The 18,343-nt window shown below is 44.6% G+C and overlaps 1 protein-coding gene across 4 annotated transcripts in view; it reads right to left on the bottom strand.

The window, feature by feature from the left end:
- The window catches only part of LOC106579830 (triple functional domain protein), a 139,018-nt gene that overhangs the window by 63,464 nt on the left and 57,211 nt on the right, over positions 1–18,343 (bottom strand). For 3 of the 4 annotated variants that reach the window (XM_014160062.3, XM_045702163.2, XM_045702176.2), the window contains exons 5-12: positions 16,920–17,112; positions 13,798–14,346; positions 12,799–12,921; positions 6,031–6,222; positions 4,525–4,656; positions 4,057–4,287; positions 2,400–2,522; positions 2,108–2,299 (exon numbers count right to left, since the gene is read on the bottom strand). In XM_014160062.3, coding sequence (XP_014015537.2) covers positions 2,108–2,299; positions 2,400–2,522; positions 4,057–4,287; positions 4,525–4,656; positions 6,031–6,222; positions 12,799–12,921; positions 13,798–14,346; positions 16,920–17,112 — 1,735 coding nt within the window. Of the gene's footprint in view, positions 1–2,107; positions 2,300–2,399; positions 2,523–4,056; positions 4,288–4,524; positions 4,657–6,030; positions 6,223–12,798; positions 12,922–13,797; positions 14,347–16,919; positions 17,113–17,306; positions 17,912–18,343 lie in introns of those variants that run through there. The other variant, XM_014160078.3, reaches the window with a different exon arrangement.

The following is an 18,343-nucleotide window of genomic DNA, read 5'->3' as shown; positions in this document are numbered from 1 at the left end:
ACTCCTGTATCAAACCTCTTATTACCCTGGCTGGCTGTCATCTCTTTCACAACACTAACTGGGCTGGGGCGAGGGGGAGGTTGAACTCCTTTAAAGGTTGAACTTAATCTGGATGGTTGTACAGTCGTCTCAAATAAAACTGTGAAGGACCTCGGCGTTACTCTGGACCCTGATCTCTCTTTTGAAGAACATATCAAGACTGTTTCAAGGACAGCTTTTTTCCATCTACGTAACATTGCAAAAATCAGAAACTTTCTGTCCAAAAATGACGCAGAAAAATTTATCCATGCTTTTGTTACTTCTAGGCTGGACTACTGCAATGCTCTACTTTCCGGCTACCCGGATAAAGCACTAAATAAACTTCAGTTAGTGCTAAATACGGCTGCTAGAATCCTGACTAGAACCAAAAAATTTGATCATATTACTCCAGTGCTAGCCTCCCTACACTGGCTTCCTGTTAAGGAAAGGGCTGATTTCAAGGTTTTACTGCTAACCTACAAAGCATTACATGGGCTTGCTCCTACCTATCTTTCCGATTTGGTCCTGCCGTACATACCTACACGTACGCTACGGTCACAAGACGCAGGCCTCCTAATTGTCCCTAGAATTTCTAAGCAAACGGCTGGAGGTAGGGCTTTCTCCTATAGAGCTCCATTTTTATGGAATGGTCTGCCTACCAATGTGAGAGACGCAGACTCAGTCTCAACCTTTAAGTCTTTACTGAAGACTTATCTCTTCAGTAGGTCCTATGATTAAGTATAGTCTGGCCCAGGAATGTGAAGGTGAACGGAAAGGCTGGAGCAACGAACCGCCCTTGCTGTCTCTGCCTTGCCGGTTCCCCTCTTTCCACTGGGATTCTCTGCCTCTAACCCTTTTACAGGGGCTGAGTCACTGGCTTACTGGTGTTCTTCCATGCCGTCCATGGGAGGGGTGCGTCACTTGAGTGGGTTGAGTCACTGACGTGGTCTTCCTGTCTGGGTTGGCGCCCCCCCTTGGGTTGTGCCATGGCGGAGATCGTTGTGGGCTATACTCGGCCTTGTCTTAGGACGGTAAGTTGGTGGTTGGAGACATCCCTCTAGTGGTGTGGGGGCTGTGCTTTGGCAAAGTGGGTGGGGTTATATCCTGCCTGTTTGGCCCTGTCCGGGGGTATCATCGGATGGGGCCACAGTGTCTCCTGACCCCTCATCTCAGCCTCCAGTATTTATGCTGCAGTAGTTTGTGTCGGGGGGCTAGGGTCAGTCTGTTATATCTGGAGTATTTCTCCTGTCTTATCCGATGTCCTGTGTGAATTTAAGTATGCTCTCTCTAATTCTCTCTTTCCGAGGACCTGAGCCCTAGGACCATGCCTCAGGACTACCTGGCATGATGACTCCTTGCTGTCCCCAGTCCACCTGGCCGTGCTGCTGCTCCAGTTTCAACCGTTCTGCCTGCGGCTATGGAACCCTGACCTGTTCACCGGACGTGCTTGTTGCACCCTCGACAACTACTATGATTATTATTATTTGACCATGCTGGTCATTTATGAACATTTTAACATTTTAACATCTTGACCATGTTCTGTTATAATATCCACCCTGCACAGCCAGAAGAGGACTGGCCACCCCTCATAGCCTGGTTCCTCTCTAGGTTTCTTCCTAGGTTTTTGGCCTTTCTAGGGAGTTTTTCCTAGGGAGTTTTTCCTAGCCACCGTGCTTCTTTCACATGCTTTGCTTGCTGTTTGGGGTTTTAGGCTGGGTTTCTGTACAGCACTTTGAGATATCAGCTGATGTACGAAGGGCTATATAAAAATAAATTTGATTTGAACTTAAACTTTCCTCAGGGTGAGCAGTGGAGAACCCTCTCACAGCCCTACCATGACAACATCTACACCAGATGTCATTACCACCTCTAGAGGGGTATCAATATTACAACAGCTAGCTGGCAGGTCTCAATACACACAACTTTCTTTAATAGTTAAAAGGGTTTAAAGTCATTTCACACTCAGATTCATGCAATTTAGTAGACTCTGAGCTATAGCCCTGACTAGAGACATACTGTAGATCAGTACCTGTTTTTTCAACAGGTACAGATCTACTGTATAAGCCTATAAGGGGACCCAGGCTCGTACCTCTTTGACGTGAGTATGGAAGGCCACAGACATGTCCAGGAGGACCTTACGTTGCTCCACGCGACGTACAAAGTCCTGGATGCGGTCCTCTAGCTGGTGGGCTGCCTGGTAGATCTCCTCTGGATCACATTCTCCTGTCTGGGCCAGCTGCTCTGCTGCCTCCAGCAGCTTGTCAGCGTTAGTATAGGTGTTCTGGACAGGGGGACATTAGAAGAGACATTATGCGGATATAAATGAATAAGTTCACAAACTATAATACTATTTTTCTCTGTGTGTGTGTGTCCCAGCTCACCTGGGCCACCTCCTCAAAGTCCTCGTGTCTCTTCTGCAAGGCCCGAGCTCTGTGTAGGGACTTCCCCACTCCGGTATGCTTACTGAGGAAGGCTTCACCATGGTTCTCTATCCAGTCCAGCACCTGCACACATGCACACACACACACACACACACACACACACACACACACACACACACACACACACACACACACACACACACACACACACACACACACACACACACACACACACACACACACAGGGGCGAGAGATTGAGAGACTGAAATATACCGGTATAGAGAGGGTTTGCCAGAGCCCTGTCTAATAAAGGCTGTTATTAGGACACTAGAGTGATGTAGCACATGCTCGATCACAACATCTGTGTACAGTGATAGGCCTTTGGATAGTCGCTACTTGGAATCAGAAACGTTGAGCATTTGATTGAGCCTGCCTGGCTAGAATGGAACCAATTAAATAGGCTAGTCCCAAAAGTACAAACCCAGCACTCCATGCAGGCTCAATTAAATGCGTGAAGCATTTGCAAGAAAACAGATACTAGTTGAACCCAGGTGTGGTGACTATTAGCCTATGAACAGGGATATTATTGGTATGTACTGTATGCGCTGATCTGATGTGCTGCGCCACAAGGGGGAGCTTTGGGACTTTTAGCTTGACGAACTGTGTCTGGGACAGCTCTATAGATGGCCCTGTTCTGTCCAAGGCTACTGCCATAACATAATGCCTTCCCAGTTCAGACCCACCCTCTACCCTCTGCTCTGCATCACTGTGCCAAGTCTGGGCCTGCGTCTCAAACGGTTCCCTATTCCTAGTCCATAAGTTTTGGTCAAAAGTAGTGCACCATATAGGGAATAGGGTGTCATTTGGGACACAGCCTGGCACTTTTAATAAGGAAACATGGATGAAGAAATCCATAATCCACTACAGACCAACGTGTCAGCCTTTCTATGGACTGTGATAATATATCTCAGTTAATAACGGCCTTATTATTTATTGAACAGATGGGTGGCCAGTTGCCTCATCTCACTATTATTGCTGAACAGAAGAATAAACAAGGTTTTTGATAGTGGGTTTTTCAAGGTCTCTCCTCTTAGAGCGCATCATTCTATGGGACATATGGAACACGCAACACATTATGTGGCGGTAAATTGGATTACCATGGCAACTAGTACGTATCAGGAGAGAGAGAGAAACAGAGAGAGAGAGAGAGAGCAGGAGAGAGAGAGAGAGAGAGATACAGAGAGAGAGATACAGAGAGAGAGATACAGAGAATAGAGAGCATGTCCACAGGGCACAGAGAAGTAGAAACCAGCTCAGTCCTAATCACAAGGGTCTGTCAGCCACTCACGCAGATAAGTTTTCACTCAGAAACCCCAGGAGCCACTGAAAACGCTTTGAAGAAAGTGGAGACAGCTAAATGTACTCTGCAAAATTACAACACGGTTCTCTTTGGTGTTGAACATGCATGAAAATCAGGTTTTAGATTAATAAAACACTGTACAATAAGTATAGTGGTCTGTGACAATGATGGTAAGTATCTGTGTATTATGTATTCTGTGTGTTTGTTTGTGTTTGAGTGTGTGTTTGTGTCATTGTGTGTGTGAGTGTGTGTGTTGTTGTGTGTGTGTGTGTCTGCGTCTTCCTCAGCGTGTGTACCTGCTGGACGTCCTGTTGGAAGACACAGAGCTGCAGGCGCTGGTGCAGCCGGACCTTGCGGTGTTGCCAGATGTTTTCCAGTTGTCTCTGGTGGTGTAGCACCTCGTGGATGATGTCCAGTACGTGGTGCACAGCCTTGGAGTAGTTGGCCGAGGCCGTCAGCGAATCAGCACTGCCCGGGGTCAGGGGCCGCTGCAGCTTGTCCAATAGGGACTTCCCGTCTTGGCTGACCTGGGAGAGGAAAGGAGAAGATAGGAGAGATCCCAGGTGAGGTGGGCAAAAGGTTGACAATGAACTTTGAAAACACAACTGAATCGGAATTATGCAGGATTACTTCAGTGCATGCTGCAAATGCTATTTATTTTACTTTAAAGCACGACGACACAAAAAGGGCTAATCACCGACTAATCCCTTCAGTACATGAGCACTGGGCACTAGAATGTGTAGTGACTGCAGGCCCCACAGTACCTCAGAGTAGGCAGTGGTGATGTGCTCATAGAGTCCTGTGTGATGGTGGATGGTGTCCTCCAAGTCCTGTAGCTCAGAGGGCAGGTCTCCTTCTCCACACGCCTTACACCACGGCTCCACATTACCCATGTACTGGAGGAGACACACACACACACACACAATCACACATTATAATGGTAATCACAAGGGTGTGTGTGCATGGTGGTGTGTGGTACAGAAAGTAAAAAGATCAAAACCAATAGCAGATTAAAGGTATATTATGCAAATTCTAAACGGCACATTAGTTCCACTATTTTAGAAGGGTTAAATAACGTCATGACTACCTAAATGTACCACAGCATTTGTATGTGCAATCATCCAACCACGGTAACTAGCGCACACAAAAACACTCTTGTTCTAAAATACTCAAACGTGTATAGATCAAAAACAGGCAATGAAAAATACTTATACTTGTCCTCGTGTCTGTCTATGTCTTTCTAACCCTCCCTCTCTGTCTCCGTCTGTCTGCCACCCTTTCTGTCTGCCTGTCTGTCTGTTTAGTAAATCAGTAAATTACACATTCATGGCAGGGGATGAAAGCAACACATTGCCTTGCAGGCAGCCCTAGCTAGCATTATTATTAGCTCTGCATCATCCCAGCAGCGTACTACAATGCCATTAAGAGATAGGAACTATTTTCATCTGTTCCTGTGGGAGCTGGCCAGGGAGAGGAGGAGAGGAAAGTAGAACAGAAAGTAGAGGCACTTCAGGAGAATAATGATACAAAACAAGTGATTATTCTAGAAATGGAGGGATGAAGAGAGCGGAGATAAAAGACAAAGGCATCATCTCATTTCATTTTTTCAGTGCGTATCTCTCTCTTTGTGTCTCCTCAATCAACCCCCTTTTGTCCACAGACTGACAGAGAGGTTTCAGTTTACCACAGCTTCACTAGAACCATGGTAAACAAACACAGACACACACAGCACTGAAACTTAGCTTCACATGCCAACCGCAAACAACCAGTAGAGTAGAGACAACACCTCCACTTGAATCAGTTTGTTGGAAAACATATGACAACAACTAAGTCCACATATAACATGGGCTTACAATCCAGCCTCTACCAAAGTAGGGTAAGATTCAATCCATGGAGTAGCTTCAAATCCTTGGGGATAGTAGGGTACACAAACCTGTAGTCTATAACAATACCGCTCACCCTGCTACTCTGGACATCTGGTTTCAACCTGACCTCATGCACTACAATAGAGGTGAAGAGAGAAGAAGGCAGAGAGGTTACAGAGAGAGGGAGGAGGAGAAAGACAGACAGAGAGAGGAGGGGGAGTAAAACGAGGCAGAGAGAGGTAAAGAGAGAGGAAAATAACAAGAGTGTGTGTCTCTGTAGGAGCACAGCGCTGGAACAGGTACTAGAGTGTTTTGGCCCTTTTCTGTTCAATCTGGAAAATCCCAATGTGTGTGTGCGAGTGTTGTTGTTGTTTGTGTGTGTATGTGTGTGTGCTTCCTCCTCACCTGGTCAACCTTCAGGTGGAAGGCAGCAGACATCTCCAGTAGGGTGGAGCGTTCGTCCAAGGCAGCAGCGAAGGCCTTCCACTCCTGCTCCAACTGACCTGAGATCTGCTGGATCTGCTGCGACGCGTAGTGACCAGACTCCAACAGCCGGTTCCCCACAGACATGATGCGGTTGATATTTACATAGACATTCTGGAAGGAGAGTGGAGGAGACATATTAGATATTCTGTAAGAGTGGAGAAGACATGACGAGGTTAATAGTTACATAGATATTCTGTAAGGAGAGAGGGGGGGACATGACAGACATTCTGTGAGGAGAGGGGAGTAAAGTATTACCAGTAATCACATAGACAGAGATAGAGCGGGAAGGAGACAGAGAGGGAGGGAGACAGACAAACAGGGTGACAGACAGACAGAAAGGGAGGGCGACAGGGAGGGAGTCACAGACAGGCAGGAAGGGAGGAGGGAGGGAGACAGAGAGGGGCGGAGACGGACAAGCATAAAGACAGACAGAGACAGAGAGAGAAGGAGACAGAAACACAGATAGACCGGCAGACCTAGATGGAGGGAGACAGACAGAGAGAGAGGGAGGGTTAGAAAGACATAGATCAGCACAAGGTGGGCCATGGCTACAGACCCGGCCACAGGAGGGCCTACATCAATAGTAAGGGCTTGGGAGGCTGGTGAGAAGTTAACACAGAACACACACAACACAACCTACTGTACACACACAACCTACTGTACACACACAACCTACTGTACACACACACACAACCAAGTCCAAATCAAACACAAAAACCCAGAGAGACTATTACTCACTGAGAAGAGAACAGAACCACTCCAGTCCAAACAAAAACACCAGCAAGCCTCAGCCTCTACTCTCTTATGTTACAGTGAACAGAGGGGAGGTAAAATATCAACTGGAAACAGCCAATAAGGGGACTACTACCACAGTGCTAAGTGCCTGTATTGTGAAACCAAATAAAGCTGCATCCTGTCGAGAAAATACATAGAATGGTCACGCCAGAAATGTGTCCAGAATTGAGAATGTCAGTGAAGTCAAAACAAAAGAATATTGAGCATTTTCAGTGTAAGTAAAAAAACACTTGAGATTCATGGTAAATTACATGTTACAATATTTTAAAATGCTAAACTGCTGAACCAACAAACGCAGCCAATCAAAAGATTAAGGAAGTGACGGTGAGTGTGCAGCAGGCAGCTGATGTTAGTTATCCAGTGAAGCGTAGTGAGCCGAACGGAGTGGAGGGGCTACACCCGTGGGAGAGGAGGAAGTCTCTCTAGTCTGACCACATGTCCACATGCTTCCACTCAGCCAGCCCCAGCCAGCCCCGACGGACGCCCACAGCACTGTGTGTGGCTGGGTGGGGACAGAGAAGGGGACGGAAGGTGCGGATAAGGGAGGGCATAGCAGGAGATCCACCCAGACGGAAAGAGGTTCAGTCACAGGTCATGAGTTTCTCCCTCTCCTTTATCACCCATATCACAGTGATAATCACACATGGCTTAAGGCTACACCGCTCACTGCCTGCCTGCTGCTCAAAACAAACCCTTTGGATAGGTTTGATTGTGGTAGTACAACTTCCAATCCAAAGAAAAGTGAATAGGGGGGATCTAGTTTATAGTACAGTCACACACAGGCTGTGTTGTACTAAAACAGTGGTCATTACTTTCGAGTCCTATTGGATCTAGTACAGCTCAACAATTGCCAAGCTTCCCCTGCTTGAGAAGCCCTTTTAGTAGGCTTCCTCTTTCACGTGGTCAGAGCTACAACGTTATCCCAATGGTTTAATGAGGTGTTTATGGGAGACGAGCTCTCGCTGCCAGCTGTGGACACACACACAGTTGATGAGCTCTCGCTGCCTGCTGTAGAGATCTACGGCATGCTGGGTAATTAGCATCTGTCGGTTAGGGATCGATACACTCCCTGACGCTGTCAGCGTCATCCTACTACTCACACACTAAAACCAAAACAACGAAAGAACAACACGATGTCCCTTTAAAAGCTGTTGTGACAAGATAGACATAGATCAGCAAACACAAATGAATTATTCCATTTTACATGCAGGACTGTTAGCATTCAATTACCCCTTTTATCTAAATGAGAGGCTTTAATGAATCACAAAAAACCGCAGTGTGTTCTGAAACAGAGGTGGGTGAATCCTCATTATACTAATCCATAGCAGGGGAACATCAATGGACCAATGTTCAACATCTCTGTCTGTCTGCAAACACTTTTTAAACTGATGAGAGTTGAGAACACCACACGCGGACAAACAGACAGACATACGGACAGGCAGAACGGACACACACAGGGCTGGGCTAGATAAAGACATCTGCCCTCCTGAAAAAACGACAAACGCCTCTGACTCCGACGACATCTGTGAAGCATTCAAATGTAAGGCTAAATAACAGTCTCTCTCCACTACATGGCTTCGTTCCTGGATGTAAACGACAAGCAGCATGGTATCTTAGCCAGGGGGACCCGAGTTAAAGGGAAAGTAAACACTGGGTCAGGCCTCTGCATAGTATCCATTGACTGATCACATTACATACGCCACCAAGGCTTACCCACACAGCAACATACCACAGAACCTTCCTCTGTCTCTCAAGCATTGCACATATACTGAGCACTTAGAGCAGGGAGGGTCCACTCCACAGAGGAAGATACTGACACTTATACTGCTGTCACAAAGCCCATTTTTGCATGGCAAAGATATGAAGTGTGGTCGCTTTCCATCTCCACATCCCAGACTTGGGGAATTCAAAACAAATGCAATCAAGAGTTATTTGTCTACGCCAAAGGGACTGGTCCGACGTGAACATGTTTCCATTTTGTTTTCGGTGTAAACGAACAGACAACATTACAGATAGGATCAGGATGGAACAGGAAGAACTAATCAATGAGACTGACACAGTAATGGAGGTCTTGGCATATGCCATTAACCCATGTCTGAGTCCCAAATGGCACCCTATTCCCAATATAGTGCACTACTTTTGACCTGGGTCCATATGGCTCTAGTCAAAAGTGGTGCACTATGTAGGGAATAGGGTGCCATTTGGGACAGAGACCTAGGCTCATAGACTCTGAGAGGGTGAGGGGGGGGGGGGGAGAATGTCTTGAACAGGAAGCACCAGGGGTTACTGGCTAGCGTTCTCCAAAATAAGGAACATGACAGAAAGACTATTTTTATTTCATATTTACCTTGTTAATATTCACACAGAGAGGAGACACTAGGAGACTAGGCCACAATGACATCACGTCCATTCTAGCATTACCATTTCCATTATGTATTTCAAACAGGCTTCCATTGTGCCGCTATCAGATGGCCATCTGCTTTTCTATTGAACTGGTTTTGAATTTCTGGCAATAGTCAAGGGCACGTTCCTCCCCAAAGTGGAACCATAGAGTGTAATGTTACAACAACACCAGAGGGGGCAGTCTACCATCACATCTCCATACTTTTCATTTGCATATTACAAATGACATAATCATAGATGATCATCATCAGCCCCAGCCTAAATGGCTGAACTCTCGTCTAGCTGGGGAATCTGGGATATTGGGATATTTACTCAAGGTGGCAAAAAGCAGATTTAACACAACAGTGAACACATTAACACATTGTGATTACTACTGCTGCTGTCCATTATGCTTCATTGTGATAATCTTCCCTTTCAAACGCACGCACACATTTTACCCTCACAGTATCATCATCAGCAACTAGCTCTACCTCCCAAATATGATCCTGGCAGTCACATAGTCTTTCTAGTCAACAGGAAGCAAAGGCATCCTGGGGAAAAGGGGGTGTCAGTGCCTGTTTCAGAGTCCCCCTGCCTGTTGTTGACACTGCACACTGATGGCTAAGTCATGCAAAATAATGCCTGTGTGACTGTGACCAGGGCTGGGTCTGGTGAACCCCCTCCCTCAATGGGGCTGTCTGTCAGCTTCTCAAAACAAGCTAGGCTGGCTCAGCACAAAATAACTCCATAAACAAGCAAGATCATACTAAATGATAAGAGGATAACATTTAATTGTATAGAGCAGTGGTTCCCAAACTGTTGGGCGAGGGGTCAGCTGAAAAAATAAATACAAATATTTTTTTAAGGAACTTAGTCCGGATTTAAACTTTAAACTTACTTATAGAGGAATATGTCCAAGGAAACAATGTCATAGAGTGTAATTGTACTTAGTGTAAGTGTACTTTACAGTATCAGACCACCATACAATCTAGAGCTAGGTTCCACAACTGGCGGCCTGCGAGCTGAATTCATTGCTAAACATAAAAGACTGTAAAAACACCAGGAAATTTGTTCCAAGTGACTGTAATTTAGGAAATCTGTTCCCAAGTATTTCCATGCATAATAGAGAGATGTGATCATATACAAATGTAAGCAAGGTTTGAAATTATTATGTTTTAGTCAAAAATGATATCTGTTTGACTCTTCTTGCGGTCAATTTGTAGTCTAGAAATGATTTGTATTTATGTTCCGGCGCCAAGACCATCCGCTCAAGAAAAAAATCGGCCCGCGGCTGAATCTAGTTGATGATCCCTGATGTAGAGAATACGAAAATACAGTAAAACAAAAAGTTAGGGCTTCAATTCATTCCCTCATTTTCCCCTGGTTGGCCCCATGAGCAGCAGAGAGTAGATGGGGGCCGGAGCTAGGGCCCTGTACTGACTACTGACAGCCAGGGCAAGGCAAAGGGGAGGGCTGGAGAGGGCAAGGATGAGTGGAGGGAGGGAGGAAGAGAGGGCAGAGAGACCAAGTGATTTATCAGCTTCCCCTACAGAACACAGCTAGGGCCTTTAACCCTGCAGGCAGCCAGGGAGGGTCAGGACAGTTAGCACACACATACACACACACATACACACAGACACACATACAGACAGACACACACATACATACAGACAGACAAACAAAAAACACACAAACACATACAGGCAGGAAATGGACGGCTTGTCTCAACCTCACACTGCATGTGGTAGGTACTGGGAGGACTGTTTAGTTTAACCCATCATTATATGGCCCTTTTAAGGGGGGGTGACTATAATTAAGCTATAGATGACTATAAATAAGGTATAGTTGACTATAAATAAGGTATAGATTACTATAAATAAGGTATAGATGACTATAAATAAGGTATAGTTGACAATAATTAAGCTATAGATGAATATAAATAAGGTATAGTTGACTATAAATAAGGTATAGATGACTATAAATAAGCTATAGATGACTATAAATAAGGTATAGATGACTATAATTAAGCTATAGATGACTATAAATAAGGTATAGTTGACTATAGATAAAGTATAGTTGACTATAAATAAGGTATAGATGACTATAAATAAGCTATAGATGACTATAAATAAGCTATAGATGACTATAAATAAGGTATAGTTGACTATAAAAAAGTATAGTTGACTATAAATAAGGTATAGTTGACTATAAATAAGGTATAGATGACTATAATTAAGCTATAGATGACTATAAATAAAGTATAGTTGACTATAAATAAGGTATAGATGACTATAAATAAGCTATAGATGACTATAAATAAGGTATAGTTGACTATAAATAAGCTATAGATGACTATAAATAAGGTATAGATGACTATAAATAAGGTATAGATGACTATAAATAAGGTATAGTTGACTATAAATAAGGTATAGATGACTATAATTAAGCTATAGATGACTATAAATAAGGTAGTTGACTATAAATAAGGTATAGTTGACTATAAATAAGGTATAGATGACTATAAATAAGCTATAGATGACTATAAATAAGGTATAGTTGACTATAAATAAGCTATAGATGACTATAAATAAGCTATATATGACTATAAACAAGGTATAGTTGACTATAAATACGCTATAGATGACTATAAATAAGGTATAGTTGACTATAAATAAGCTATAGATGACTATAAATAAGCTATAGATGACTATAAATAAGGTATAGTTGACTATAAATACGCTATAGATGACTATAAATAAGGTATAGTTGACTATAAATAAGGTATAGATGACTATAATTAAGCTATAGATGACTATAAATAAGCTATAGATGACTATAAATAAGCTATAGATGACTATAAATAAGGTATAGATGACTATAAATAAGCTATAGATGACTATAAATAAGCTATAGATGACTATAAATAAGGTATAGATGACTATAAATAAGCTATAGATGACTATAAATAAGGTATAGATGACTATAAATAAGCTATAGATGACTATAAATAAGGTATAGATTACTATAAATAAGCTATAGATGACTATAAATAAGGTATAGATGACTATAAATAAGCTATAGATGACTATAAATAAGGTATAGTTGACTATAAATAGGGTATAGATTACTATAAATAAGGTATAGTTGACTATAAATAAGCTATAGATGACTATAAATAAGCTATAGATGACTATAAATAAGGTATAGTTGACTATAAATACGCTATAGATGACTATAAATAAGGTATAGTTGACTATAAATAAGGTATAGATGACTATAAATAAGGTATAGTTGACTATAAATAAGCTATAGATGACTATAAATAAGCTATAGATGACTATAAATAAGCTATAGATGACTATAAATAAGGTATAGTTGACTGTAAATACGCTATAGATGACTGTCAATACACTTCAATGTATTTTAACACAAAGCTGAGGGGTACAGTAGTTTATGGTCATTGGGATAAACCACTGAGTCAATTAGTAATGTAGAAGTGTGTATTCTTACCATACAGTTCATGGCAAAGTGGTTGTGCTGGGTCTGCAGCTCCCCGGCATGCTGGTGGTTCCCTCCTATCTCTGTGTAGCTGGTCAGGAACAGGCCCTTGTTGTGCATGATCCAGTCAAACATCTGTGGACGGCGCGATACACACACAGCCATGGGCACACAAACACACACGCAGGCAGGCACAAGCACACAGAAGATCTCTATTAGCAGGTACTGTATCTTACAGCTCTGGGGGTGAGAGAGAGAGAGAGGGGGGGGGGGGCTAAAGGCTGAGGACATGGATGTTTGGACACTCAGGGAGGCAGATGGAATGACTCCACTCCACTGTATTGAACTGTGTGTCAGCCTGACCCTAGTGTCATGTTGTCATACTGCCTAGACTCGTGATGTTGCCACTGGGAACGCCAGACAGCTGGTCGAGGTTCGTATCACCCTGGAGGGACCTCTAGCTAGCATGACAAGAAAGCTCAGCGTGACAGCTACCATTTCAACTTGACCTCGGAGATATGCTTTAATAACCGGGGACAATAATGACATGCCCGGGGAGGAAGAGGAGGAGGAAGAGGATGAGGTGGTAGTGTAGGAAGAGGAGGAGGAAGAGGAGGTGGTGGTGGGGAGATGTAATTAAAGCTTTGCTCTGACTAACTGACAAACATGTCTGTTTCCACAGCAGGGAGGCATCACATCACCATCTGGCTGATAGCTGCATGACACCCATATAACTGTAGCTGGGTCTATGCACACTGACAGGCTATGGGCCATTACAGTATACTACAAACAAGCATCATTACTCCTGCAGCTACTTATCCCATTATGTTTGCTATGAAGTAATATTCTCAGTGCAAATCCAGACTTCACTGGTGAGCTTGGGATGCTTTCTTTCTAGTTATGAATGCTAGGATGAGAGATATGGACTAAAATGTGAGTCCTTTGAATAGAAACAAGCCTTGTTCTATTAACACAAAAGTGAAAGTAGTTTGTATTTAGTTCATAACATACCTTCTCTGCATCCTGCTCAAACAGCCGCAGCTGGAAGCACTGGTCCAGTTTCAGCTTGCGCATGTGCCACAGCTGCTGCAGGTGCTGGCGTGTGCCATGCAGCTTGTCCAGCAGGGCACTCACTTTGGGCACCAGGTTGTGGGTATCTGGGTGGCCTGTGAGCCCATCGTTAGCATCCGTTCCCCCGCCGCCGCGGTTAGTGTAGCCTCCAGGGGTGACACCGCCCTGCTGAAGCCTCTGGAGCAGCCTGCGTCCCTGTGTGTCCAACTCCTCCACCGAGGCCTTGGTGGCCCTCTTCTTGAGCGAGGCGTGTTCCTCCATAAGGCGCCGTGCTCCCTCCAGGTCGCGCGGAAGGTCACGCTGCGCTAAGGTCTCCTGCAGCTCCTCCAGCCGTGCCAAAGCCCGGGCGGCATCGCCGGCGAAGTCCTCAAAGGCCACGCGCACCTCGATCCACTCGTCGTGGTCATACTCCAGGCTGCCCTCGAAGTCTGACGTCAGCTGGGAGGGGTCCACCACCTTGGTCAGGCCCTCGAGAGACACCATGACCGTCTGGAGGAAGAGGGAGGGTTCAGACACTAATATAAACAGCAGTCTGTGAGGAAGAGGGAGGGTTCAGACACTACTATAAACAGCAGTCTGTGAGGAAGAGGGAGGGTTCAGACACTAATATAAACAGCAGTCTGTGAGGAAGAGGGAGGGTTCAGACACTAATATAAACAGCAGTCTGTGAGGAAGAGGGAGGGTTCAGACACTACTATAAACAGCAGTCTGTGAGGAAGAGGGAGGGTTCAGACACTAATATAAACAGCAGTCTGTGAGGAAGAGGGAGGGTTCAGACACTAATATAAACAGCAGTCTGTGAGGAAGAGGGAGGGTTCAGACACTAATATAAACAGCAGTCTGTGAGGAAGAGGGAGGGTTCAGACACTAATATAAACAGCAGTCTGTGAGGAAGAGGGAGGGTTCAGACACTAATATAAACAGCAGTCTGTGAGGAAGAGGGAGGGTTCAGACACTACTATAAACAGCAGTCTGTGAGGAAGAGGGAGGGTTCAGACACTAATATAAACAGCAGTCTGTGAGGAAGAGGGAGGGTTCAGACACTAATATAAACAGCAGTCTGTGAGGAAGAGAAGGGGGTTCAGACACTAATATAAACAGCAGTCTGTGAGGAAGAGGGAGGGTTCAGACACTACTATAAACAGCAGTCTGTGAGGAAGAGGGAGGGTTCAGACACTAATATAAACAGCAGTCTGTGAGGAAGAGGGAGGGTTCAGACACTAATATAAACAGCAGTCTGTGAGGAAGAGAAGGGGGTTCAGACACTAATATAAACAGCAGTCTGTGAGGAAGAGGGAGGGTTCAGACACTAATATAAACAGCAGTCTGTGAGGAAGAGGGAGGGTTCAGACACTAATATAAACAGCAGTCTGTGAGGAAGAGGGAGGGTTCAGACACTAATATAAACAGCAGTCTGTGAGGAAGAGGGAGGGTTCAGACACTAATATAAACAGCAGTCTGTGAGGAAGAGGGGGGTTCAGACACTAATATAAACAGCAGTCTGTGAGGAAGAGGGAGGGTTCAGACACTAATATAAACAGCAGTCTGTGAGGAAGAGGGAGGGTTCAGACGCTACTATAAACAGCAGTCTGTGAGGAAGAGTTCAGACACTAATATAAACAGCAGTCTGTGAGGAAGAGGGAGGGTTCAGACACTAATATAAACAGCAGTCTGTGAGGAAGAGGGAGGGTTCAGACACTAATATAAACAGCAGTCTGTGAGGAAGAGGGGGGGTTCAGACACTAATATAAACAGCAGTCTGTGAGGAAGAGGGAGGGTTCAGACACTAATATAAACAGCAGTCTGTGAGGAAGAGGGAGGGTTCAGACACTAATATAAACAGCAGTCTGTGAGGAAGAGGGAGGGTTCAGACACTAATATAAACAGCAGTCTGTGAGGAAGAGGGGGGGTTCAGACACTAATATAAACAGCAGTCTGTGAGGAAGAGGGAGGGTTCAGACACTAATATAAACAGCAGTCTGTGAGGAAGAGGGGGGGTTCAGACACTAATATAAACAGCAGTCTGTGAGGAAGAGGGAGGGTTCAGACACTAATATAAACAGCAGTCTGTGAGGAAGAGGGGGGGGTTCAGACACTAATATAAACAGCAGTCTGTGAGGAAGGTATGGAAGGAGATCCGAGAAGTAGAATGTCATCTTATGACACTTAGACGTCATTCTCAAGCCCAATGAAATTACACCCTGATGCATGAGACGCCCGAGATGCAGATATCATTATTAACGACTATCATGTTACTAAACCAACTGAATAGATTATGCTATCACTGTGAGTCAAAATTCTATAACCAACATAATTAAACATGGATTATGAGGAGTGGTCAACAGATCTATTACGTCCAATGTTCACTTGAAAAGGTGGGCAAAAACATTCCAGGAATTTTAGCTGCAGCCATAACAAATAAAATCCCTATGAGATAACATCAACACATGCAGTATCCACAGCTCTTTAAAGCCCATTCATGTGTATGTTGTGTATTCTTTAGCAGTGGGCTCAGGTTAACGCCAATCTGGATGTCCCTAATCAGACTGCCCTCTTTACTGAGACTCTGCTCTCTCTGAGGCCCAAATATCCTTGTTCCACTCTAAATAGGTCAGAACTAAATTTAACAGCTACAGCTTCCTACCCACACGGGACTCTCTGTCACAGCTTTAATATCACTTTCCAATTCCACACAACACTTCCTAGGGCTCATAACGACATCTTGGAACACTTATACACAACTTTAATTCAATTTGAAGGCAAACAATTCATTTGAACAAAAACGAAGAAAAACATTCACATTGCAAACTAATTACCTCATGCCTTACAACTCCAGAGACTACAAACATATTCTCAGTATAGCCTAAAGATGATTAAGACATACAATCTCCTCAGACACTTTTGGGAAAATATCCACATCTGAGGATCGATTCAAAGCGGTTGAGTCATATTGCTATGGTACTTTTCTCAGAACCCATAAGGCAATCTCACGCTAGCTAACTTGCTTGCTGAAATTATTCTGTATGAATGTCATCACAAGAGACTATGCAGGGTGGACCTACCTCAAATTCAAACTTGGAGCTCCCAAAATTGGTCCTCTGTTTCTGCCAGAAGTTGTCTGGTTTGATGATGAGGGCGACGTGGATGCAGGAAGGGAAGGACTCCTGCAGGATCTTCAGCAGAGGCTTGATGCTGTCCCACTTAGAGCCTCGCATGTCAACGATGACCGTGAAGCCATGTCTGCTCACCTCCTCACTGAGACAAACCAAGACCACAAGCAGCCATGAAATTCACAAATCACCACTCAAATATTTTGTTTACTTCCATGACAAAAAACTATTGTTAATATTCAAATGAAAATGAAATGGGTGGTGAAAATTTCTTTCACCAGGTGCCTCAGAATTTTTTTAATAAAATGTAACCGTTGAGATGTTCAATGACTCGCTTACCAAAAGTGTCCCACTGCAAAAGCACCATAAAAGGATATCCCCAGTGTTTAAGGCTTAACCTGAGTGTCTCACAGCGCAGAAGGAGGCCCTGTGCTCTGAACTAAATCACTATGACTTCACTCTCTGAAAAGACCAGCCCAGCCGTCTCCCCGAGAGAAACAATAAGAAAACAGTGGGAGAGAACGAGTGAACCGGAGAGAGAGCCAAATACAAAGTGAGAGAGAGATAAAGTGAGAGCGAGAGTTTGTTTGTGTGTATAAAAGAGAGAGTAAAACTGCCCTTCCGCTGAGTGGACAGCACAGACAGTCTCACCGAGGTAACGTTCCACTAGCAACTCCGCTAGCCAACCGCCCACGCCTCCCACGTCCTAGTCCAGACCGACGCCCCTTCCCTCCGGATGCCACCCGCACCAGATCCCCTACACTGTTTTCCTAACCACTAGTCAGCCTCTAGGCTAGTATCCAATAACACTGAAAACAGACAGAGAAGAGGAGAAGCTTGCCTGCAGCTAATCAGCACAGAGAGAGAGCGAAAAGGAGATCTGGCCTGAGAATATCTATCTGCAGTTAGTTATTAGTAAGTGACCCACTCTGCTCTGCTCTGCTCTGCTCTGCCTGCCTGCCTGGCGTCATCAGCCCCTACAGAGAGAGGCCCAGGGGGAGTCTAACCTACATACAGCCCTGGACTGCACTGCACTACACTACAAACACACACGCACGCGCACACACACACATACACACGCATACAGACAGACACACGCAAACAGACACACACGCGCACACATACTGTATACTGAGTAAACTATGTCAACAGTCAGTGGTAAAGTGGTAACGGTACTGCACCAGGCTGAGGGTTGGAGTATAATATTCTCTCTAACGCTGCACAGGGAGGTGGCTGCTTAAAAGGAAGAGTCTATTTCAAATAAAGCAGAGAGGGAAATCACGGTTGGGGAGGAGTCGAATTTGAAAACACACAGTGATACACAGGTTGTAGTCTGGGGAGGGTTGCCTCGTTCACGCTGGACTCCAATAGAATGT

Source organism: Salmo salar, chromosome 02, assembly GCF_965601325.2.
Source record: "Salmo salar chromosome 02, fSalSal1, whole genome shotgun sequence".
NCBI lineage: Eukaryota > Metazoa > Chordata > Actinopteri > Salmoniformes > Salmonidae > Salmo > Salmo salar.
This window is presented reverse-complemented; position numbering and strand designations above follow the sequence as displayed.